Raw genomic sequence first — 26,358 nt, forward strand, 5'->3', positions numbered from 1 at the left:
GGGGGTTCTGCCACTTCAGAAGTTCAGTTTCCCCCACGGTCCTGCCACAGCCCATCTTGGTGGGGTGGGCGTTCCTGGGAGGAACACCAGGGCTGAGCCAGGCTGCCCCAGACCCTTTTCAGGAGATTCCACCCTTCCCTGCGGCCACCGCTGCGGCTGAGAACTGAGAACCAGCTGCCGGGTAACCTCCTTGTCAACCAGACACTGGCCTTATCTGCTCCTTGTGCTTCCTACTCCCTAAAAAGCAGCTGATAACAAATATGGAATATTTAAAAAAGAAAGAGCAAATCATTTCAGGTAAAATGAGTTATGATTTTTTCGCCCCCACACGTATAAGGTGTGTAACCAGCTGGTAAAGCAAACGGGTTGCAACCTGTGTTATTCCAGGATAATTGCAGGCTGCGTGAGCAAATGTGCTTATTTCCCTGCTTCTTCCACAGGTCGGCTTAACAAGAAAATAGACAGGCTTGATTATTCACTTCTGGAATAGCCCAGTCTATACCAGAAGCTGGTAAACTTTTTCTATAAAGTGTTCTATAAATATACGAGTCAGTCAGTCACGTGGTCTCTATTGCCAGGACTCAGGCCTGCCACTGCCGTGCAAAAGGAACCAGAGACAATATGTCAATGTATTAATGTGGCTGTGTGCCAATAAAACTTTATTTACAAAAACAGGCTCCAGGGCACATCTGGCCCACAAGGCTGTAGTTTGCCAACACCTGGTCTGTGTAACCCGGAGAATGAGCGCTCTGACTGTGTGGGAGCACAGGGCACACGTGCTGGGGACGGGGGAACCACAAACTCAAATTCCTACAGGGCCACGTAGGTAACATACATGAATAAAAATAGATCTTGCTCCAGCTTTTGTCCCCATGCCATCTGATAAAAACCATGGGTCCTGGCAAAACATGTCTCTAAGAAGACCTGTCCAGGCCTGGAGGGTGAGGAAGGCACTGGCATTCAGCCCCAACGCTGGCGAAACAGCAGGGAGGGGCAGAGTTCATGCCCGTCTTAAGGGGGCAGCCCCACTCAGCTCCAGTGACCAAGGCAGCTGGGTGGGCACATGCCACCAGTGCTGCCTGATCTCAGGGAGATGCCGGCCAACCTGCTGCCCCCCGAACTATCTCAACTGTCAATACACTGCCCGGGCCCAACAAAGGACTTCTGTGAAATGCCCCAGTTTTTAAGACAATGCATGGGCTCAACAAAATAAGTCCTAGGCCACCATTTACGGTATGTGTACACCCTGTACCCAGAGGAGGTCATGAGGGGCCCCATGACTTCTTTGCCATGTTTAGTCAAAGGTATACCCAAACCCATTTAGGTTAACAGATTATTTCTCAATCCTTTGATGAGCAGGAAAAAAAAAAAAAAGAGAGAATCTTCCAAAAGGACTCTTTGAATTCAAATACCCCCAGGAAGCAAAGAGGAGAGTCATACTTTTTAGTAAAGGCCCTAAGGTCATTTGAGGACAAGATGTTTCTTGCCCCATCTACTGCAGGGTGTTTGGCAACCTGACTCTCATCCACAAAATACAAGGAGTGTCCTTCTAGGCTGTGAGGTGTCCCCGCCGCCACCACCACCACCGCTCGCAAGAAAAAGCACCTACATGTTTTCAAACCTTTCCTAAGGGGTGACACCATGACCAAAAGGCTTTAAATATTAATTATAAATCTTAGAATACTTTTTCCCCTAAAAATAAAGTGTGTTTAAAAGTGGTTCTTAAAACTCTCCTAAAAGTATTAAATTCCCAAGACATGAAAAATGGGTGAGGGGCCGGCCCCATGGCCGAGTGGTTAAGTTCGAGTGCTCCGCTTTGGCCGCCCAGGGATTTGCCAGTTGGGCTCCTGGGCGCGGACATGGCACTGCTCATCAGGCCATGCCGAGGCGGCGCCCCACATGCCACAACTAAAAATATACAACTATGTACCGGGGGGCTTTGGGGAGAAAAAGAAAAAATAAAATCTTTTAAAAAAAAATGTTGGTGACTATATTATGATGGTAAAACCCAGCATGTGCAGACCTACAATTTACTTTTAATTCCATAATTTTTTAATTCTTTAATTCTAAAAGAAAAAAAGAAGAAAAAGGAAGTGTCCAGAAGAATTTTGAGGGGATTTCGTTCCCCTTAGGAAGGCAGACGGGGAGGAGGGAGTTGCCCCTACTCCGTAAACATTACTCGCTAGAATGAACCATGGAGTCAAGGGTCAGAATACTCTTTTTTTTTTTTTTACAGTTAAGGCTATTTCTCCTTTGCCAACTCGTGGCTGTTCAGCCCCACGGAGTTTTCGATCTGAAAAAAAAACCGACAATCCACCTTACAGTGTTCCTCGTCCAAACCACTATTTTACAAGATAACTGAAGCTCAGAGATGAGACAGCAACTGACAAAGTCACAGAGCAAGTTCCCCAGATGCGGTGGGGCTGGCAAGAGCCAGGCCTCAGGTCTGGAACAGTTTCCTCCAGTGCCACAGTCCTGTAAACTCTTCTATCAACACTGAAGATGACTGTTCAGGAGCATAAACACGCCCTATGCCGGGTCACCACGCTCTGCCATGTTCCACGCCCAGAGTGCGGTCTACATTCAGGAGCTCCCACCACGTGTCAAACTCTGGGGCGACAGCAGCCGTCAGACACTGGCCACTGTCTGAGGCTCCCAGTCCAGAGGGGGACACAGATTTACAAACACATCACTGTGGTCATGAGGCTTAAGTGTTACGGAAACGGTATTATCACACAGATGGGGAAGGGAGAGAAAACACCTGGACTGCCCACGTTGATCAGCTTCCAGAAAGAGAGGTGAGCCAACTCTTAAAGGACAGGCAGGAACTCACAAAGCATGTGTGCACACACGCACACACAGAGGGGAGGTAAATAAAAGACTTTCTACACACAGGGGGCAATATCTGCTTCACGCTTACTGGTTGTTACCAATAAGTAAGCAAGACGAGGGTCTGCCCAGGAAGGTGAATTAACTGGCTGAGTGAAGGTTTGTGGATTATTTGTGGCCTGAAAGTTTCTTTCTTAGTCTTCAATCCCAACAGCTACTGGACGGCTCCTGGGTGACAGGGGTGGGTTGTCACTGGCATCAAGCCAGACAGGCAGACCTAAGCTCAAATGCAGCTTCTCACTTGCTCTGAAGCCTTGAGGAGGCAACTTAACCTCTCTGAACCTCTGGTTTTTTCACTTGTAAAACGGAGACAATTATAAGGGTTATTATAAACATTAAGATTAACACAGAAAAATGCTCACAACAGAACGTGGCACACTGTAAGCACTGCTTTTAGTACTGTTTTCAACGACAGTATGTTTAAATTGCAATGCCCCCAGAAATTTATTTAGGACCCATCAGTTTTTTCTCCTATAATGGGATTCCCAACCCATTAGACCTGCACAGTCCAACACGGGAGCTACAGGCAGCCACAGGCAGCTGCTTACATTTAAGTTAAATTAAATGAAAAATTCAGCTCCTCAGTCACATTTGCCACTTGCAAGCCCTCAATGGCCACACGTGGCCTGTGGCTATCCTACTAAACAGCTCAGGCCTAGAACAATTCTAAAACTGGTGTTTAATTATTTCACATATAGTTTGTGTGATTATTACACTCAGCGTAGAGCCTGGCTTAATTTTTACTATTATTAGTATTTATGTCATTCAGCTCAATTCATCTTCACAACAACCCTGTGAAATCAGTGGCAGTATCATTATTCCCATTTCAAGAGATGAGAAAACTAGGCACAGAGCGGTTAACTTGCCCACAGCCACACAGCAAAAGCAGAGCTGGCATTTCGCTATGTAATTTTGAGGATGAAAATAGATTAGAGCACAGAAACGTGCCCTCTCACAGTCCTGGGCATTTAACTGTTGCTAGGTTTCTTCCCGTGAAAGCTGCAATCTTGTTTTATTCAACCTGAATCCCCAGGGCCCACTCCAGCTCTCCGTAACGCACAAAATGGATGCACACGTCCCAAGCAGGCCCTGCTGCGGTGGCATCGAACCACTGGGGCCTCCCGTCTCCTCCAGCACTGGGAGACTGGACCTCATGGCCCACTAAAGCATCTCTCTCTCTTTTTTTTTTAATCAGAAGCACATTTAGCCTGCATCAGAGGATTTTTAAGCCAGAAGGTTCCTTAGACAAGATCCAAGAGGACAAACAGATTTTCACATCTAGTTGACGGGTCCTCGCCGCCCAGGGAGGGTGGGGTCTGCCGCCCATGTCGAGGGCAATGAGAAGGCATGGTGACCAGTCACCAAAAGCGACCGGGGGCAATGGGCAGGCAGAGCGGCTGCCTCTCCACGGACCTAAACCTCTGATTTTACAGATGAGAAAACTGAGACCGGAAGGGAGCACGTCTCAGCCACGCAGCCACCTCCAGGCCAAGCTCGGAAGCATCCTGCTGGCCATGGCCTAGAAGGGAAAATCCTCGGGCCATGTAGGGCAACAGTCCTAAGGCATGAAGAAAAAATCCCAGGAAAAGCCCCAAACCCTAATGCACAGTATCTTCATCCCATCTGGGTCACTGCCCTGTCCCCCAAACGGATCTGAAAACCCCCTGGAAGTGTCTACACAGGTCCCCTTTGAGCTGCCCTTTTTGTCCTATGCAAATGACAGCTGGAGAAAGGCAGCTTGCTAAATGCCAGGAACTCGAGCTACTAGGAAACCCCGGGGGGAGCCAGAAGGCTTCCCTACAGCCTTTGTCGTGCTGGCGTGGACGCCATCCCCAGCGGCCGTTTACCTGCTCCTTATTGCTATTGTTCAGTAATCCGGGTTTCTTTTTCTTTTTAATGGGGCTTGTTGACGTGTCCTGTGGCGAGTGGCCATTGGAAGAATGTGGAGGGCTGGGGAACTTTCTTTTCTGGGCTGTTCTCTCTGTGGAGCCAGGATCTGAAAGAGATATACAGGACCACATATTTTAAAGCAGGCAGGCAGGCCGAGACCCCGCAGGGAGGGTGTGTGCGGGACACAACACATTTTGTTCCCAAACCCAATAGCATTTTAGCATTCCTCCCCGGGAACACACTTACCCACTCTTTTCACTGCCTGTCTCAGAAGCCACACAGTCTTTCTTTGGCCTACATAACATTTTATATTTTAAAATATAAAAATAAGGGCCCGGCCCCGTGGCCCAGTGGTTAAGTTTGCGCACTCCACTTTGGCAGCCCAGGGTTTCACTGGTTTGGATTCTGGGTGCGGACATGGCACCGCTCATCAGGCCACGCTGAGGTGGTGTCCCATATGCCACAACTGGAAGGACCCACAACTAAAAAATACACAACTATGTACCAGGAGGCTTTGGGGAGAAAATGGAAAAATAAAATCTTTAAAAAAAATAAAATAAAATAAAATATAAAAATCAAGAGACTTCACATAATCCCCTAGATTTTTGGCTTCTCATAAAAAAATACATCATGGCCTGCAGAGCCTTATGGCACCAGACAGATCTGAATACCAGGTGCTCAGATTGAGATGGGAACGTGCCCTCCATTTTGCCACAATCCCCACTCTTCCCTACTGTGTCCCAGTTGACAAGGCCATGATCCAACTGCCATGAGTGTTCACACAGGCACTGGTACTGTCCTTATCCCAAAGAAGTATTTCTTCTCCACACCCGTGCCTGACGGCAAAAGCAAGAAACCACGAAAGATAGACCAAGGCCACACGCTTCAAGAAAACAAAAGCAAACACACTTCTTTGTGGAACACAGTAATATTTATTCGCGTTTGTCAGGCTAACAAAGTGTAACGATGTAAGAAGAATGTACCCACCCACCAGAAAGTGCTCGTGGCCCCGTCACCGGTACTCATCGTACTTGCAACTCTCCTTCAAAGAATTCCACGCAAATTACATTCTCACTGATTCTCATTTGTACGCCTACCCCACTCTTGCCCATCCACTCCTTTCTATTTTAATTCTCTCAGCATCTCATTTAAACACATATCTACTTCCCCCACCATCCAATCTTCAACTGCCAGGACTTGATTCCATTCCATGCTCGACGGCTGTCTGGTTAGCTTAGGGATGTCATGGCTCGGCCTGGCGCACTTACATCCGGAGAAACAAAAGCTACAAGCACCAGAAGAGGGGCCAGCACAGGTGATGGGATGGGGTGAGGAATCCAGAAAGGTGACTATCTCCCAGATAGCCTGACGACGTTCCTCCTCCAGGGTTAACTCTCAGGCAGGTCCCAGCACGCGGGCTGCACCATGTGTCACCATCCTTGTGCGTCCGGACAAGAGCCACCAGGGCAGATTAACAGGGTCCAATAGGGCCGCACGCAAGGCCTCCCAGTGGTGGACTGTTGACCGAAAGGCGGGGCATCTTCCAGCACGCTCACAAAGGAGGACAATGAGCTGCTTTTGCAAAATCCACTCCACACCATGGAACTCTCCAGTCTCCCTGGGCAGGAAAACCCTGACACACGGCCCTGAGAGGCAATTAAATGCTAACCACAGGCACCTTGAGGGAGAACAGACCCCAGAGTTCGGGGGAACATCCCACAGCCATCAAAACGGAGGCCCAGAGAGCCCAAAGGGTTGGCCCAGAGGCACACGACAGCTGGTTAGTGGGCAAAGCCACTAGAGAAAGCCGCGGCGTGGGACTGACATGTACCCCGGAGAGCGCCTCCTCTCATTCCCACAGGGATGCTCCACGCGGCCATCACACGCGAAAACCCTGGCTTTCTCCACACGGTCTCTAACCCCGAAACCTCCTCCTAGAAACACATTCTAAATACACAGTCACAGGGGAGCAAAGCACATGCCAGATGACTCATCTGCTCCCTGCATGCTGTACCTAAGACTGGAAACGACTTCAATGCCCACAGAGAGAGGACGGGTCTGACAACACACGACAGCCATCCTGTGGAATATTCTGCAGTCACTAAGAACGAGGAGACACCTCCACACGAAGTGACGCTCCCCAAGCTTCCGTATCAGGTTAAAAAAGAAACACACGGCTAGCACCACGAACAGACCACCATACTCCCCCAAAAAAGGATGTTTTTTATATATATCCATGTTCACATAAGCCTAACATATTCCTGGATGAGCACAAAAATACAGCAGAGCTCAAAAGGGGGACTGGTGGCTGCCTCTGGGAAGGGAACCTGGGGGCATTAGTTTTCACTGTGTACCCTTGTGTACATTCACATGTCTGTACTACTTTATTGAAATAAAGAAATTTGTTTTTTATTTTTGAGGAAGATTAGCCCTGAGTTAACTGCTGCCAATCTTCCTCTTTTTGCTCAGGAAGACTGGCCCTGAGCTCACATCCGTGCCCATCTTCCTCTACTTTATATGTGGGACGCCTACCACAGCATGGCTTGCCAAGCAATGCCATGTCCACACCCAGGATCCGAACCGGCGAATCCCGGGCCACCGAAGCGGAATGTGGGAACTTAACCACTGCGCCACTAGGCCAGGCCCAAAGAAAATTTTAAAACGAGGTATTTAAGAGGTTCCGTTTCACATAGAAAAGCAGCAGGTGCAAATGAAAGCCAGTAATGAGCAAATGAGGGATAAAAAATGTCACCAGACAAACAAGCTGGGGCTGATCACCGTGGGCTTGTGAGCGCAGCAGGGAGTTTGGGGTTTGGTGCATGTCGATCTGCTAAACCCAAGCAACTCTGCTCAAAGAATCAGAGGACAGGTGTTTAAGAACAGGGTTTTGGGGGCTGCAAGGGGCTGCTGCGTCCTGGAAGAAATGGCGTCCTGGTCAGGCAAAAATTCAAAGCAATTGGGCAAAGGTTTTGATTTTGTATGTTTTGCTCAGTCTGTGGGTAGATTTTGGAAGAACAAAGGAGATGTGCAAAGACACGCCAAGGGAAAGTTGGGGGCACGTTCGGGAGAAAACAAGTAGCGCGTTTTAATGCTTCTCAGGGGAAAGCTACGGATTTCTGCAAAGGACAGCTCCTCCTCAACACAAGGACAACCTCGGCACCCTCCCACCCAACGCCATCAGTACTCTCAAACAGTCACAACAAAAAGCGCCCCCACGTATTTCCCAAACGCTCCCAGAGGAGTGGTACCAGCCTCCGAAGAACCACTGAGCTGGAACATGGCGCACGGGGGATGAAGGGCACAGCCAGCCCACACCCAGTCACCCACGGGCCAGAAAGGGCACCAGCCCCTCCTTGGGCCGTCTAAGCTATCCGCCCGTGGCTGAGATCCGCCAGGACAGTGGCTCCCAAAGTGTGGTCCCCGCTACGAGCAGCAACAGCATCACCCAGGAATTTGCTAGAAATGCACATCCTCAGGCTCCACGTCGGAGCTACAGAATCAGAAGCTCCAGAGCAGGGCCCGGTGACCTATGGTTTGACAAGTGCTCCAGGGGACTCAGACGCACACTGGTTTGAGGTGCTACAGGGTGCATGTGTGGGGGTCGGGGGTGGGGGGGGCGTGGAATCGAGTTCTCAAGCCTGGAGAATCCTGCTCCACCCTGGGGAGCCAGTCTCCTCTGCTTCCTCACGGCCACCTGGGGGGCAGGCTCAAGACTGAGGACACAGAAGCCAAGCATGGAGGCAACGTGAGAGAATGAAGACAGCCAAAGAGGAGAGGACCCCAAGGAGGTCTCCTACTGCTCAGAGCCTCAAGGCCACATGTGTGACATGGGAAGCGAGGCAGAGAAAGGAACCAGACCCCAAGTTCTTACCTGGAGTCCAGGAAAGCGCTTCAGGGACGCACGATCCACAGGGCGCGGTTTCCGTGCGTGGATACAATCTCCTGGGAAGACGGGGCATAGCCCACCTCACCCTCTCCTCGGTGTCAACAACTCTAAAAATCAACACCCACAGGGCCAGAGGATCTTAAGAAATCCCTTTTAACTTTAAAATTCTTTAATTCATGGGACAGAGGGGGAAAAGTCACTAGAAATGAATACACTCATAAGCAACTGAGACAGCTGGGGAGGGCGTTCTGCCCAAACCCAGCAGGAAAGAGGAGGGAAGCAGGGTCCTGCTCGGCGAGAGGAGGGGTCCAGCCCAAGGCTGCCCCAAACCGAGAGGATTCCAACCCTTCTAGTCTCAGTGAAACATAAACCCCAATTCTGTTCCCGGTTACAAACACACCGACTCCCCCTCCAGAGTCGGGGAGAGTTCAGCAGCCGGACACAAGGAGTAGAAATTTAATAGGTTCCGAACAAGAGACACAGCTGTCAAGAGCAGAGGCTTCCAATGAAGGCTCCTAGGGAGAAGAATTGGGAAATGCTGGCTGGATCCAGCCTACTTCGGAGGGACGAGATAGCGGGCCAGCATGCTGACTTAAAAACCTACCCACCCCAGTGGGGGCTAGGCCACTGGTGGTGATAGAACGGTGGGTGTGGAGCTTGCTGTAGCCATGGTAACAAAGCCGCCTTGAGGATCTTTTCCAGAAAGCTGAGTCAAAGATTTTTTTTCTTCTTCTTTAACGACTTAATTCTGACGAGGACGTATTGCTAAATGCATTTCATCTATAAACTTGGAATCATGACAAACAGCCACCCTAGACAATCACCCAAAAAACGGTTCACCCGTGATCTGAAAAGACCTCCGTGCGAGGCAGCAGGACCCGCAGTTCTGGGTTGGCCCACCAGTGATCCTTAGCCTCCCACCCCTACCCCTCAAAATAAGTCTGGTTCTGAAGGAGTTAACGTGGGCGAGGGAGGGGCTGCCTAGAGGAAAGGGACAGAGCAATGACTCAGGAAAACAGCTTGGCATGGAGCAGGAAGTGGCAGCATTCTCCCCTCCTTGTGACATTTCACTGAAATCTGAATATGGGAAAGTCTGCTGGGTACTAGGAAGCAAGCAGGTGACGACATCCTTGCTCGGTCTTGTGAACCACCGGAAATCATCCCGTTCAGCCCTTCCTAGATGTCCCTTGACTTAAGGGACACCTTACTTCAAGATAACCTGGCCTCTGAGCTTTCCGTAGCCATGGGTATTAACCGCGAAGACTTTCTTTTATTACATACAGTGTACCAGGCCCTTTCAAAATGCCTCTGAGTCCTTCCCTCTGGGTCACCTGCCCAAGATCACACAAGTGGCAGGGCTGGGATTCGAACCCAGGCCCACCAGTGGCCTCACGCCAGGGAGAGGCTTGTCTCAGCTCTGTAGCAAGATGACTTCCTAATCCAGGGTCTCCGTTTCAAGAGGACACTCTCATTTTGCCGTTTTCTTTCTCAACCGCAGTGGTGGTAGGGGAATTCAACAGGAGCTCTGGGAATCGGGAGAAAGGTGGAAATCGTTTGTGTCACTCGCTGATGACGCAAGCCGTGCTCTCAAAGGCAGTCCCCACGACGCGTGTTCACCTCCCAATCTTCCAATGGTGGCGCCAGAACCAGAACCACAAAATAGGCTGAGCGGGGCCCAGCGGCCATCTCCTCTCCCAAACACTTGTCCAACTCATCCAGTGCCCCACCGCCCAAGCCACACGGGCAGCCTCCCCTACACACACCCAGCGCCTGAGTCACAGCACTCACCCTCTGCAGAGTCTAGGAAATGACATACCATGACAGGGCACCGTCTGCTCCGGGGAGGGAAAGGGCCCCAGCAGAGAGGCTGGCCACCTCCTCACGAGGACCAGCCCCGTGATGGGTTTCTGTGGGTGTTAAACTTCCCTAAGGATGTCGCTCGCCGGTGAGCCTGCTGGACGCTGAATGAGAAGCAGCCTCGGTCAACAGGCTGACACAGGCACAGCAGGCCACAGAAGCAAGGTGACCAACCGTCGGCTGGCCGGAGATGGACAGTCTCGCACAAACCAGGACAAGCTGGTCACCCTACACAGAAGTCAGGGCTGCTTGCTCTGACAGGCCGGGTCACAGACAACACAGGCAGGGTGCCACAGTGGTCAGGACCCAGCTCTTCTGCTACCCAGCAGTGTGGCATTAAAGAAGCTACTTAACCTCTCTGTGCTCATTCCTCGGTAAGATAGAGATCACGGTGTCTTGTAGAGTTATCGAAGGACTGACTTAATTCACGTGAAGCTCTTAGCATTATACCTGGCAAAAAGTAAGCACGGGATAAACGGTGGCTCTTTTTTTAAACCCACAATCGTCCCTCCTTCTCTTCTTCCTCCTCCTCCCACCACCGCTCTGCTCCGAAACCAGAGCTGGCTTCTCGGAGGAGCACAGGTCCATGCCACGAGTTCAAAGTTATGGAAACGCCAGCCTATATAAAGCGGGGACCAGAATCAGCCCGGGACAGGCTTTCTCCATCTTGATCAGATGTGAGAAGTCCGGTTTCCTCGGACGACTGCAGGCAGGCTCAGAAGCAGAGGCCTGTGCCGGCCGGGGCGGGCGCGCTGCAGACAGCACTCGGCCTAATTGCCAGCCCTCTCCATGGCCTACTTCAAACGCGGCCACACGCTGCTCTCCCAGAAGCAGCGAACGCCTGAGCTGAGCACGGTTAATCATTTCAAAGCGTTTCCTCCCAAAGACGCGGAGCAGGTACGCACACAGGCCCCCCTCCCCAGGAATCTTCGGGCCCTCTCCAGCCAGGAGTTACATCATAATGAAACAAAAGCCCGGAATTTCCTCCCGGCCCAGAGCAGAACTGAGAAAAGAATGGGGGATGGGGAAGGGGCAGCACTTCTCTTCCAGCAGAGAATGCCCGAGCCCCAGGAACGCGGCCCAAAACAGCTCTCCAGCGAAGAGTCTGCTCCCACGGTGAACATCTCCCAGACCCACAGATCTGGGAGACAAAGCTACAGCCTGGCCGGCTTGGGCCTGCCCCAGCCTCCTCCAGAAGGGCTGCATGGGCCTAAGCCAGACTTCTAGAAGGTCTCCTGCCTGGGACTGTGAACTTCTTACCAGACCAGGAAAGAGGGGCAAAGTGGAAAGAGGCAGTGGAACAAAGGGTCATCCTCAACTTGGGGAAACTGTCCTTGTACCAGAAATGCCAGGTACATCGGAGGCAAAGCAAGTGAGGGGCAGGAGACCCTGGGAAGAGGGGCTTACCTGCCATTGAGAAACTCTGCTGCTCAGAGGGCCTAGCCTCTCTTTTTTAAAGAGAACAGAGGCTCACACACGGCAGACATTCCTGCTTCCGGATCCTCAGCGGCCTCTCCCAGGGGGAGGAGGAAGAAGCCAAGAGGACAGGCTAAGAGTCACCACTTACCAGGCCAGCCCCGGTCTTGTACGCACGAGGCTGTCCAGCGGGGCAAGGACGCCCTCGCCTCCCTGCAGTCAGGCAGCGTGTGGCAGGGCGACTGCCTTCATGTCCCCGGGCTTTGAGCTCTAATTTATCACCCTCGACAGACAGCAGCTCGGCGAAGCTGAAATTTTTCAGTGCACTGCACCGAAGAGCCATTTATTTCACCGGATGTGAATAAACACAGCAAATTGCTGTTCTTCTGCTGGCTGGAGTGACTATCAAGAGGGTTTGTGGTGGTTTGCATTTGGAAGGTGTTTTAAGTTTTTTAATAACTGTTTCAAATTATCTTTAGGTCTGACGTGCCTCTCCCAGAAATGAGAAAACCATCTTCCCATTATACTGTGTGTGCACGTGTGTGTGTCTCTCTTTCACTCTCTCTCTGTCTCTGCCAATAATGCAAAAAGGGGTGATTAAAGGGCACATTCATATGTAAAAGGTGAACTTCCAAACTCTCCTGGCAGGACAGAAATTGCTCCAATCTAGGGAAAAGAGGCTGATTTACAAATGAATTCACTGGTTAGCCCTCAACTACTAGAGGCCACAGCAACCCGGCAGCCCTTTCTCCCCCGCTCAGCCGGGATGAGGCCTTCTGGAAAAACGACAACCTCTCAACAGGAATTTCCTGGTTCAAGAATGCCAAGCTCTTTCCATTTTTAACAAAGAGGGGGAGGCAGGGCCCAGCTCCGTACAAGAAACCACAGCACCCCACCCACCCCCTCAGCAGGTCCAGGCCCAGAAGGCCGTGTCCGACGTGTGTACATATTCAAGGCCCTTAGAACTCTGCCAAACCACCACGAATGAAATGTGGAGTAACCGGTTGCCTTGGGCCTTTACGTCATAGCTGGCTGATGGCTGAGCAGAGGGTTCGCAGGACCTGGTTCTGGCAGCTGAAGCCCGTCTGCATTATTTATAGAGGCTGCAGGGATTCGGCGTGGTGGGCCCCACCCCCACCCCCCGGCCCAGCTCAGGCTAGAAAGTGAAGGTGCTGGCAGGGGGCTTTCAAATTGCAATGGGGAATTGCAGCATCCAAGGGCCAACTCAGAAACAAAAAGAGGACTCCACCAACAGCAGCTGAAGCCGGGAAGTGGGCTGGAAGAAGAAAAGGGGAAAGAAAGAGGCTTCGGGAAGGGGGTACATGAAGGAAGAGGGCTGCTGGGAGCCAGGCAACCTGCCCACATGCCCTGGGCAGGGTCTGGCCTCTCTAAAAGCCACCTGAATGAAGACAAGAAAATTCTCTAACACACCAGAGAAGACGGGGAGGCCTCTACAGCCGCCTCATCACGTGCCTTTGGGGAAGCAGATTTCGGACCCAAATTACCCTGGTCAAAAGGATGCTGAACATCACCCGGATCTCGGTGGGGCGATTCTAAAAATGTGCCCTGCGGCCTGCAGGCTCAGGAGTGTTAGGAAGATGGACGTGCGTGGCATCACAGCACACCTCATGGAACCCAAGATGGGAAGCAACTTCAGTGTCATCAATAGGGGACTGAGGTGCAAAACCTCGTGATGCAGCCGCAAGACGGAATAAAAAAGGAAGCACATCTTCATGGACACGCATGGAACAAAACCCAAGCGAAAAGGGCCAGAAATAGAACCTGGGTGAAAGAAAGGCGGGCGCGGGAATTCTTTCTGATCACGGTCATATATTTAACTACCTAAGACATTTCTAAGTGGCTACAGGGGAAAGGGATGAAAACAATATTTATATAACCCTCACCAGGGGCCAGGCACTGCCCTAGCCAGAGACCGCGTCTGCATCCCCAGCACCGGGCACCCAGGAGCAGCTCAGAACACGCCCCAGAATTAATCAGGTGCCACTGTTAAGGGGCTCAGGTGTTGAGAACAGTGTAAAGCAGAGGTTCTCAACCAGGTCCCCCCAGGACACTTGGCAGTGTCTAGAGTCTTTCTGGTTGTCACAACGAGGCAAAGAGCAGGCGCTACTGGCATCGAGTGGGCAGAGGCCAGGGATGCTGCTAAACACCCCACAGTGCACAGGGGGATCCCCGCACCAGTGAAGACCAGGCCTAAAGCATCCACAGTGCCGATGGGGAGAAACCCTGGTGTAGAGAAACGTCGGGAGCTGCCAAGCAGGTCTAACCTTGTGTAAATACACCGCCCACGGAGGCAAGTGCAACCTCTGAGAAGGAAAACGACGCCTAATGTTTCACCTGGCAACCCTGACTTCAGGTTTCAAAGGGAACAAAACAAAGGGACCAGTCGGTCAATAACAGTCACTGAGCAACGACCAGACTTCTGGGCTCCCTGGGAAGACTCCTGTCCTGGGAGAAGACAGCCAGAAACAGAGTCACAGTAACAGCTGCCGTTTCTTGACCACTTGTCTGCAAGGCACGGTCTTAAAGACAATTACCAACCTATTTACTCCTCACCACAGTTCTAGCAAGGCGGTAGGTGCCGAGAACCCCCATTTTATTGATGGAGAAACTGAGGCCTAGAGCAAAAAAGGCCCCTGATGATGTGGCTAGGAAATATAGAATGAATGTAGAATATATTCAGTATAGAAATATGGAGTAAGAAACCGATTACAGAGGGCCAGCCCGGTGGCGCAGTGGTTAAGTTCGCACATTCTGCTTCAGCGGCCCGGGGTGCGCCGGTTCGGATCCCAGGTGCGGACATGGCACTGCTTGGCATGCCATGCTATGGTAGGCATCCTACATATAAAGTAGAGGAAGATGGGCATGGATGTTAGCTCAGGGCCAGTCTTCCTGAGCAAAAAGAAGAGGATTAGCAGCAGATGTTAGCTCAGGGTTGATCTTCCTCCAAAAAAAAAAAAAAACCGATTACAGATGGACACAAAGCTGAGCCGGAGAAAGAGCAGGCATTGGTGCACATATCCTGGGGGCGAGGGTGTGGCCAGGGAAAGGCTGCTGTTTCCTTCTCCAAATGGGCTCACGGGATTCACAGCTGCTGTTTATTGAGAGGCTAGTTGACGAATCCTCTCAGGAATCCCAGGAGGTAGGGATGGTGGTGTTGTGCCCATTTTATAGCTGAGGCTCAGAGAAGCAACGTCATCTGTGCTCGAGGCACAAAGGTGAAAGCAGCATGCGCTGGGGACTCCATCGTCCACCACAGCTGCGTTCCACTCTAACACCCTCACCTGCGCCAGGCAGCCACCTTCCCCAGGGCTGTGCGTGCCACCTGCTAATCCTCCATCACTAAGGGCATGCCTGGCACGGACCAACATCAACAGAGCACTGTTGTTCAGTGTCTGGGCTCTGGAGCCATACCACTACGTCTGAATCCAAGCCCCATCACCTGACAGCTGTGTGTCCTTCGGCAAGTGGCTGAGCCTCTCTGTGCCTCAGTCAATTCAGCTGTGACTGTTAGGCTCTTCCTAAAAGGGTTGTTAGGATTAAATGAGACAATGCCTGAAAAGTGAACAGAGTCGAAGCACCACCAGTTACTATTACTATTTCCCTGAAGGGGGAAGAGGATCCAGCTCAGAAAACAGACATTAACCCAGAAATCTCAAACCTGCCTCCCCAAACTTTTTTGTATCTTCACCATGATTTGCACCAGACTAGGTCTTCCCAACTTGTTTCCGAAGAAGTTTCACTGATGAGAAACACAAACTTCCACAGTCAGTCCTCTCAGGCTGGCACAGGTTCAACCAAGCGGGCTCGAAATCCCTTCAGGGCTCAGGATTTCTCCCCAGATTAAAGCAGAAGGCGCCAGGTGGCCCACAGTCCCTTCCCCCCTCTTTCCGATGGACCTTCCTCCCCGGACGCCCCCAAAGGCACTCTCCTCCTACTCAAATGAGGGTCATCAAGCCTGGGAGGGCACTGGCCTCAGAATCCTAGTGCTCTGCACAAAGCATGGAGAATGCCAAACCTCCCGGGGTCAGCGGGAACGCCCAAGGGGTGCCTGGCAGGTCAGCGCCCTGCAAAGGGTTGCTCCTTCCCTGCCCATCCTCACTTCTGCCTCTTCAGGTTCAGTTCAGCCTTCACAGCTACCAGCCGGATCCACGCCCCAGGGCTATTCCCTTGCCCTCTGGAGCAGCCTCTTTCAAACCCCCATGAGATAAGCAGTCCTGTGCTAGAAACCCTCCAGGGCGCTTCCTGCAGACGCCCAGCATCTAATCAAGACCTACCATGCCCCCAGCGATCGGCTCTGCTCACCTTGTCTCCTCCATTCACTCACCCCTAACCACAGTGGCCTCCAACAAGCCAAGCTTCTTTGCAGTTGCTGGCCCTTCCTTCTAGAATGTTCTATGCCTAATTTTCCCTTGTTTGGCAACTTCAGCTTTTGACCCAAATGTCACCTCCCCAGCCTTTTCTGACCACCCCAGCCTCCAGCCCCCTTATTATATCATCCTGAAGTGTTTTTTCCTTTCATCGCAGTCGCCTCGAGCTAAAATTTATCGAAAATTATTTTCTTCTTTTGCTGGTTCAGTTCTTTCTTGTGTCTCCTCCAGAACATGAGCTCAATCTCAGTTTTTCTGTCTCTCTTGGCTGCAACCCAGGGCCTGGCACACGGCCTGGCTCAGAGGGGCCCCAGGAACACCTATGAGACCAGCTAGATGCGCGAGAGGAGAAGGTTAACAAAGCTGCGACAGCAGACCTGACGCACAGGAAACTCCAGTTTCTCTTCCCCAGTCTAAGAATGTCTCCCGGCAAACTAGGAAGGCAGGAGCATTGTGAAGTTAACAGGCTCCCCACAAAAGGCAGCCTGGCCATTTCAGGGTCCAAAGGAGAGAAACTGGGGCAGGAAACTCCTTTTTCAACAGGTACTTAGCTCTTCCTCTTTCTTTGTTAAAGAGCCCATTTCCCCAAAAGTAGGGGATTAAGTAAGGATTTATATCCCGCACGTGATGGGGCCATGCAGCTAAACACAATTACTGAAAACCAAAGGGGAAGAACTCATGAGGTTTTCTCAGGCCACCCATGCCCACTCTCTCCATTCTTCTTGGGGAGAGCTATTGTTTCAGAATCATTTAGGTTAAAGAAGAGGAATGACTTTCTCCAGGGAAAACACACTCCCCGCTGGGAGACCCCTCACTGGGATGACCGGTTAGCCAGATTTCTTAGTTCGGATTATTTGCCCTTTTCCTTTTCGGACCCTTTCAAGTCTGAGGCTCTCTTTTCAACACCTCCCTTAATCCTCGCCTGCATTCTCCAATTCTGCTCCTGAAACGTGAAACAACGGCCCAAGCATTTCCCTATGTGGACTCAGCAATATGGGAATGGCCCCAAAAAGGGAAAGCAAAAGATTATTTTCTCCAAGTTCATCTTCCCTCCACCTAACTCAATAGGCGCGAATCAAGAGAAATTAAAACTGCTCTTTCCTGTGTCCATCTTAGATTCCTCGGGCTTCTCAGACTGTCAGCATCTCACCAGGCTTGAGAGGAGACTAGATTTTAAAGACTCATATTTGTCAAACAATGCTCACCAACTACCAGTCTATCTCTCGTGCCAACCCAAGAAACAGCAGCCTGGTTTGAAAGACAGTCCTCAAACTCCCGTGTGGGGAGGCGGAGTTCCTGGAGTGGGAAAGGAGGTAAAGGACAAAACCAGGTCAGCCTTACTAGGAAGAGGGCCCTGGTGACAGCTGATGACATGAACCAGCGAGCTAGAAGGGCAGCGATCGCCAGGAAATGAGTCTAGAGGAACCTACGGCCAAGGGCTGGGCTACGGTGGCCACTGAAGGACCACAGGCTGAATCCAGTCCACCGACAGCTGCATCATACTTTTAAATTTTAAGTTAGCTGTCAGTATTTAAAAATTGGGAGAAATTGCACTTAGAAATCCAGATTACTAGCTTCTCACTAAAAAAAAAAAACACCAGAAGCCACACTGGGTTGCCATTTCCACATGGAACAGTCCTCCAGCCTGCCCCGCCTTAAGAGGCAACAGGAAATTCCGTTTGCCAAGGTCACCATTATTCTTAACTGTCAAACCTTGAAGATCCCTTAAAGGCAAAGTAAAGCAGAGAAGGGCAAGAAGTTAAATAGAGGGATAAGAGACAAGCGATAAAGCTTTGCTGGGATGGCCGAGTTCTAGATAGTTCAACCACATCAGGGTATAAGTTTGTTTTTATTTTTATAAGAGAGGGGGGAAAAGTAGAGATGAAAACATACCCAACTTAACATTGGTTACCTGGAGGGAGAGGCTTTCTAGCTTTTTCTCTGTATTCTTTGGCTTGTTGCAGGCAGATACACACTGATCTTATCATTTGAAAAGAAAATCTAATAAAACATTTTTCTTAAAGTTAATTAGTTTATATTTCTGGGAACAGATTCTTTTTTTTTTTTTTTTTTGAGGAAGATTAGCCCTGAGCTAACATCTGTTGCCAATCCTCCTCTTTTTGCTGAGGGAGACTGGCCCTGAGCTAACATCTGTGCCCATCTTCCTCCACGTTATATGTGGGACGCCTGCCACAGCATGGTGTGCCAAGCAGTGCCACATCCGCACCCAGGATCCGAACCAGCGAACCCCGGGGCCACCGAAGCGGAACGTGTGCACTTAACCGCTGCACCACCAGACAGGCCCCAGAGTCTTTGTTTAAAAAAGCATTTATTGAGCAGCCACTATAAAATCACTAGCCCTGTGCTGAAGAGGTGAGAAAGACCTGGTCTCCACATCAGTCTAGGAGAGGAGACACACAGGTAAAGGAATTCTACAACAGAGTAATTTGCAGGGTGGGGAGAGGGTGGCCCAGCATACCCTGTGGTGTTTATTTCTCCCCCAGCCAGTATGCCAAGATGCCAAAGGGCCTGGCAGAAAAACAGTTCAGTGGGGCCTGGATAGGAATTGCAACTTGGGAAGACAGGAAGATAGCCATCTTCTCTCTTTGCGGAACTTTTCAAAAAAGAGCAGGCCAAGGAGGGGTTTGTCACCACAGGACCACTAGGACCAGTTCCACTGATCCCACCTTATCAACAGAGTAGGAGCTGCTTTTCAGGAACTGAGAGTCGGTCCCTTGCCTAGTTCAGGCCGGTTAAGATCACCAACCCATCAATTAGGCCTGTGCAAATGCCGGACAGATAGGTGACCCTTTTGACTTCAAGGGGCCGAAAACTCCACCCTCAGATCATGCTAACGCCACCATTTGGTGAACACGTGTCCTGCGAAGAGGCATGAGACTGGACTACGCTTACACAGGTCCTCAATGACCTCACCTCTCCTCACCTCCAATCACCTATCTCCACACGTCAGACCACCCTGCCTTTCATCCCATAAATTTCACCCCAAGCCCTGAATGGGAGGACAGATTTCTGAGCTTCTGCCTTCTGTCTCCTTGCTGGTCGACCTCACAATCAAGCTTTTTCTCTTCTCAAAAGCTGATGCCGTAACAATTGGCTTTTTATGCGTATCGGGAAGAGAACCCCATCTCTGTGCAGTAACAAACTGATCAAGCAAAACTTAAGACTCCAATATAATAATTATTGATTGACATGTTCTATGTTGTGCCAGTCCCTGGCTAGGTATTTTCACCTACAGCATAAAGCACAATATATGCGTTCATTGATTAAAGTTGTACAGCAGTGCTGTCCAATAGAACTTTCTAGAATGATGGTAATGTTCCATATCTGTGCTAACACGGCGGCCTCTAGCCACGTGCGGCTATGGGGTATCTGAGATGTGGTTAGTGCCATTGAGGAAGGAATTTTTAAATGTTGACGAATGTAAATTTAAACAGCCACATACACCAGTGGCTACCTTATCAGACAGCACGGCTGTGGACACTCAACATTTAACAAAGGAGCAAGCCTAGCAGACGAGCAGGACACACGAGAATCCTCCACCGTCCCTGTCTGAGGGATTCGGTAGTTGCTGCCGAGGCATAATGATGTGATGCCTAGAAATGTGTATGTGGACTTGCCTTGCTTGGATTGCTCCTTTAGCCTGGCTTGTGGGAAATTCTCACACCTTTAGTATGCCTAAGAATGTGTGGCCAGAGCTGATTACTGTCCTTCCAAGGGCAATCGAAGGGACGTTCCAGGGTGACTTTGACCTTGGAAGCCAAAGGACTCCACCAAAGGAGATGTAAATGAAGGCTCAGAAAGAGGGGGGCCTGGATCCCCAAGGAGGTAGCGAAGGTGAGGAAAAGGCGGTGCCCAGGAAGAGCTGTCTGGAAGGATCGACTCAGGTGTGACTTCTCGAGGAGCAGGAGGGAATCTGGCACATCCATCACGGGACCAACCCGGGAAACGGCAGGCTGCATAGGAGGGCCAGGTCCTGCAGGAGTGCTGACCAGAGCCCAGAAAGGACAGACAGGGCTGGGCCTTGAATCTCCGCTCAAGACCGTGGTCCTTGGGAGCCAGCGGGAATTTAGAGCCGGGAGCAGGACAACTGGGCTTGTGTTTTGGAAAGGGGCTCCTAGAAGTGGCAGCAACACAAAGGGAAGGAAAGAAATCAGAGGGAAGAGGGGCCATTTCAAAGAGCGCTGTGTCCCTGGGGGGAAAGAAAGAAAGAGGCCACCAAGGTTTCACAGAGCAGACATGTGAGCTTGGGTAATTATTTCCAGCCACAGATTATGCTGGAAACGAAGCCATCCTCTCTAGCTGAAAGGCTGCTCTTACTTCATTCTCCAGGATAAAAGTTCTATCCGTGTGACAGACAAAATCAAGTAATTCACTCATTCATTCAAAATAAACATTCACGGCACACAGGTAATAAAACGGGCACCAGGTGAAACGAGACGAGCAAAAACAAAAGGCAGGACCGCCCTCACCTGGAACCTGAGAATCGAGGCGGGTGGCAGGTCAGGAGAAAAGAGAGGAGAGGATCTTCCAGGGATGAGCAAAGGCCCCATAGCCAGATGTGGCTCATTCTAGAATCTAGAAGATCAGCGCGGCTGAAGTGGAGAGAAAAGAGGAACATGGAGAGACGAGGCTGGAAAGGTGGGCCGGAGCCAGCCCATGAAGATTCTAGGATTTTGACTTTCATCTTAAAACCAAGGAGAAGGCCCTGAGGAGTTTAAGGTAGGAGGTGGCAGCCAGAAGAGATGCCCCTTTCCAAAGGATTAGGGGGAACAGACAGTGAGACCTGTTACAAGACTACTGCAATTCAATGGTGATAAGCTGAAAACAGGTGACATTTAGAATATAACATTGTAAGAAAATGACACAAAAGGCAAAAGGACAGAAGATTTGAGGATGAGTCCCATATCTCTGGCCGAGCCAAGTGGCAGAGGACTGGCTTGTTCCTCATGGTGGAGAAGCAGGTGCTTTGTTGGGGTGGGGAGAGCAGGAGGGAAGGCTGAGAGGAGAAATCGGTCTGGGACACGCTGAGTCTGAGACACCCACAAACAACAGGTAGGGAGGTCAGAGAGGCGGCTGGCCCTCTGCATGATGACTCAGGAAAAACCGAGGTTGGACATAAAAAGTCTGTGAGTCAAAGCCACAGATGTGGGCAAGATCACCCAGGGAAAGAACGGGCTGGGAGAGACGAGGACAGGGCCAAGCTTCCAGTGACGCCAACACTCAACGGCCGGAGAGAAGACGAGGTGCCAAGGAAACAGGAGGAAAACCAGGACCGTGGTGGCACCAAAGCCAAAGGAAGAGACGGTTTCCAGGAGAAGAACGACTGGCAGTGTCCAATACCTCTGTTAGAGCAAGGTGGACGAGCGCTGGAAACCTCCCCCCGACAAAGCCACGTGGAGTCTGCAGGAAGCTCAGCAAAACCAGCTCCTCCGGCAGGACCGGCGGAAGCCACCATGCAGCTGACAGGACAAAGTAGGAGGTGAAGAAGGCAAGACGTGAGTACAGACACTTCTAAGAAGGCTGGCTTTGAAGAAGAGGCCAGAAACAGGAAGACTTGCTGGTAGGAAAGACGCAGCATCAAGAGAGGAGACGTGGAAGAGGCTGGAGTGTGTTCCAAAGTCTGTGCTCATCCAAAGGGTAAACAGAGCTGCCCTATGACCCGATGACCCCACGACGCCACTCCAAGGTCTATTACCAAGAGAAACGAAACAGACATCCACACACGAACTCATACACCAATATTCACATCAGCATTATGCACAATAGCCGAAAAGCAGAAACAACGCAATGTCTATCAACGGATGAACGGATAAACAAAATGTGATGCAGCCACAACAGAGCATCACTGGGCCATCAAAAGGAACGAAGGACCGATACGGGCTACAACGTGGATGAGCCTTGAAAACATCATTCTAAGGGAAAAGTCAGACACAAAGGGTCGCATTCTATATGATTCCATTTATATGAAATGTCCAAAGTAAGCAAATCCACAGAGAAAGAAAGTAGATTAGTGGTTGTCAGGGGCTGGGTAAAGAGGCAGTGAATGAGGAGTGATTGCTAATGGGTACGGGGTGGGGTTTTTTGGTTTTTCTCCTGAGGAAGATTCACCCTGAGTTAACATCTGTGCCAATCTTCCTCTATTGTGTACGCAGATTGCCATCAGAGCGTAGCCAGCTGACGAGTGGTGTAGGTCCAGGCACCGACACCGACACCGAACCTGGGCCGCCGAAGAGGAGCTCGCCGAACTTAACCACTAGGCCACTGGGGCTGGCCCCAGGTATGGGGTTTCTTATTGGGACGCTGAAAGTGTTCTAAAATTGACTGTGGTGATGGTTGCACAACTCTGTGAAAATATTAAAAAGCGCTGAAGCGTACACTTTAAAACGGAGAATTGTACACTATGTGAATTATATTTCAATAAAGCTGTAAAGAACAAAAGTCTGTGACATGCTAGATCTCTAGGTTCCCAGGAAAGTGGGGGGTGGGTGAGAGGAACATGGGGCAGCAGGGTGACGTGCTGGGAGGGCCTTGTAATTGCACCCACTCTGACCGTGACACGCGGACTTTCCAGACTCATTCCCCTCAAGTCAACAGTCAAGGATCCACCGTCGACGGAGCAAAATGAAGTAACTATTATTTGAAACTTTTAGCCAAAAACATGCCAGGACCTCTAAAAGGCCTCAGACCTAGAAGGTTAATTCTACAGGCATTTGGAGGAGGAAAAAGGAGAAACAGTTCTTTTTAACCGAAGGCTGAAAGAGTCAATTTTAGATCATAGTCTTCTAGAATAATAGTCACAAAATCATATTAACGTGGGTCAGGCTTCAAACCCGGGGCAAACACAAGGCCTTCCACAAGTGAACCACAACGCTAAATGGCACAGATGGTGCCGACAGGACTCCACGAACAGATGCACGGTGGATGCTACACTGGCCGAGAGAAGGTAGATTTCTCATTTGGAAAGCCGTTGTCCGACATCTTCAGTCTTCCGGGGCATCTCCGACCTTGGGAGAGAAACAACCTGGTGGCTACCTAACTTGCAAATAAATTCTTCCCATTGCACAGCACATGGACGGCACTTCTCGGGCTGTACGAGATGGAGGAGAGCCAAAATGGGAGTTAAAAATACTGACGCTCATTTTTTAAAAGAAAAATTCTCAGCACCTCTGCATCGCCCTGTCATTTGAGTGGTGTTTATGGCTATATTTTCTTCAAGAGTTTTCTTAAAAAAAAAAAAAAATGACAGAATCTCTATCTCAGAGCCGTCCTCATAAACAATCCCTTTGTGAAACAGTCTCAATTTACATACAACAGTGAGAACGAGGATCCTGAACTAATTAAGGTCTGGAGCTGGCTAGCAAATTGCTATAATTGTATATTCTCTAGCATCCTGTCTCGGAAAACAAATCCATACTCAGGCAAATCTCAGCAAGAATGATACTGTTCAAGATTTTAATATCTCGGGCTTCCGCTGCATCTGTGCATGGTTTCCAAGTGGCTTGTTCCCTCGTGCGGGAGACATTACACAGACATTTTTAAAAACGCTTTCAGCTTTGGCAGCCTGGCATCCGCACACCACAATCATTACCACAAAATGCACACATGGCAGGATCAAGACGCAGGCAGCCCCAACAGGAGAGCCTCTGTATGGAGACACCAACTTGCAGAGTCCATCATTTTTCAGACTTCAAGTCCCTGGCCTTGGAAGGGCTTGTTCTGACTCATGCAGAGTGTAGCCAAAATCCTGCAATGAACTGTGCCATCACCAGTCTCATGCAGAGAATGCAAACTGACAGCCCTTAGCCGCTTCTGACCTGGAGATACGTTTTATTGGGTTCGTGCGTGGTCTTTCAGAAACTGGGCTGCACAGACCAAATTTCTAAATCAGGCATCTTTACAGGGAGGAAAAAAACTCCTGGCAACACTGGGTGAGCCATATTCCTGCTGGTCAGCGATCAGACGGAGGCAACCTCCCCACTCCATGCAGGCATCTCCTACTCTCCAAAGGCCCCGGGAGCCTAGATGCCAGCTGCAATCGCTGGTGCACCTGCTGGCCCCTGCAGACATCTGATTTGGAACCCTTGGGGGAGAGCTCATGACTAAGTACAAAGGTTTAAAATCAAAGGTAAAACCTGACCCCAGTTCTCCACTTTGCCACTTCTTCAATGCCTCCGAGCCTCAGTTTCCTTAACTGTAAAATGGGAGTAACACCACGTCTGTATCACAGCATTATGATGAGAATCAAATAAAGTAATTTGCATGTTAATACCTGGCACCTAATAAGGACTCAGGAAATATTAGTTAGGCAAACACACCTGCATCTAATAGTACTTTCGATTTATGCTTGAGCATCTTTCAGCAGATATTACCCTTGGACACAAATGTCAACAGGACATCTTGAAAGCTCGAAAGCTTTGTCTCCCGAGAACTAAAATGCTCCAGTAAATGCCAAGGCTGGCCTAATGGCAATGACGGGCTTGGGAATTACTCAGTTAATAAGTGAGTACGTGTTAGGGAAAAGAGGGCGCACAAATGGAAATGTAGTTAGAGAACCTGAAAGGTCATACGGACTAGATGTAGGAATGGGATTAAAGAATTCTGAGCTCATTATTGTCAGAGTTTCTAAGTTTCCCAGGGACAGTGAGGTTCAGGGCCTGTTCTCGACCCACAAGCAGAGAATAACGTTGCCACCCTCCCAAGATGCCTGAGCATCACCTCACCGATTTTTGAGGAATTGTCTCTTCCCCGACGATGGGGACAGTGTTGGTGGGTCCAGGTGTCCAACCACCAGCCCCTCCCTGGCCAAAGGGCAGGCACATGACACTAGGTGAGGGACTCTCCCTAGGGACTTTGCTCTGCTGATCCTCAGGACGCTGTACACCGGCTCCGCTCCCCCGAGCAGCCCTGGACCTCCAGCCTTCCCGCCGACGCCAGGAGCCCACAGACTTCCCTCCAGTTCATCCCCTTCCTGCTCTAATTAACCAGAGCTGGCTGCCCTTGCTCACAACCAGAGATCCCTGACAGGGATGGTGGCGCGTGGGGAGCAAAGCCATGAATTTCCCAAACCACAAGAAAAGCAGGCTAGAGGAGTAAGTGTGTTCAGTGAGCCCACAACATCACACTGTGGATCCTGAGACGATCGGCACTGAAGGAGGGGTCAGCCTTCCTGCCAGTGAGCCTTTGCAGGCGGCGCATTTTGACCTTGCTGACTTCCGCCCTCAGAAACCCACTCTCAACTCCAGGCCTCTGTGTATCCAACTTCCTCACCTGACCCAAGATGCTCTGTCAGAAGGGTTCCCCAGACACAGAAGCGGTCAGTCACCTGCCACCTGAGCCACCTGGAAGAGGGGAGCTGAGTTCCACACAAAGAAAGCCATCCAAGGCAGTCCCTGGGGAGAGACAAAGGTCTCCCTCAGAACCAGATGACCCTCTCCCCTCACAGATTCCCCACCAGAACAGGGGCTCCAAAGGCCCCGGGGAAACTGGTCCAAACAGCTGCAGAGCGGCTTTCCTGAGACGTCACAGAGGCCAACAGGACAGGAAGCCCGTCCAGAGCCCGCCTGCTGGGTAACCCTCCACAACTCTGGACTCTCTGGGCTTGGCTTCCCTGTCTGCCTGCGTGCCGTCTTCCTAGAGGCTGTAAGTCAGGGAAGGAGAACGGGGTGAAAGCCTTCTCCATACACGCTCACCGGCTTCACGCCAACTCTAACCACGGCCGACATTTTCGAGCACTCACCACGTCCCAATTCTGAGCACCGCGCACGTGTGAACAAATTGTGTCTTCATCATAACCCTCTATCTTTATCAGCCCCACATATAAGTGGAAACCGAGTCACAAAGAATAACCCAGCTAGGCGGGGGCAAGCCAGAATGTGAACCCAGGGAGCCTAGTTCTAGAAGCCAGGTTTTTTTAGACCTCCATGCCACCCTGCCTCTCGAATGGAAGTGGGGCTGAGCATGCTGGTCTAGGGCCTGGGGAGAGAGGGAGCCCAAATTCTAGCAGGGGACACC

At 50.6% G+C, this 26,358-nt stretch overlaps 1 protein-coding gene and 1 long non-coding RNA gene across 51 annotated transcripts in view; one reads left to right on the top strand and one right to left on the bottom strand.

Moving 5' to 3' along the window:
* The window catches only part of ZMYND8 (zinc finger MYND-type containing 8), a 116,713-nt gene that overhangs the window by 75,914 nt on the left and 14,441 nt on the right, over positions 1-26,358 (bottom strand). For 36 of the 50 annotated variants that reach the window (XM_070247906.1, XM_070247913.1, XM_070247878.1 and 33 more), the window contains one exon: positions 4,737-4,885. In XM_070247906.1, the coding sequence (XP_070104007.1) occupies positions 4,737-4,885 (149 nt within the window). Of the gene's footprint in view, positions 1-4,736; positions 4,886-8,650; positions 10,425-11,929; positions 12,172-26,358 lie in introns of those variants that run through there. The other 14 variants (XM_070247904.1, XM_070247888.1, XM_070247879.1 and 11 more) reach the window with 5 other exon arrangements.
* Positions 21,459-22,785, top strand: LOC138920239 (uncharacterized). Its single transcript, XR_011431079.1, has 2 exons — positions 21,459-22,324; positions 22,500-22,785. It is a non-coding gene; the product is annotated as an uncharacterized lncRNA (long non-coding RNA).

This window comes from Equus caballus, chromosome 22 (assembly GCF_041296265.1).
Source record: "Equus caballus isolate H_3958 breed thoroughbred chromosome 22, TB-T2T, whole genome shotgun sequence".
Lineage (NCBI taxonomy): Eukaryota > Metazoa > Chordata > Mammalia > Perissodactyla > Equidae > Equus > Equus caballus.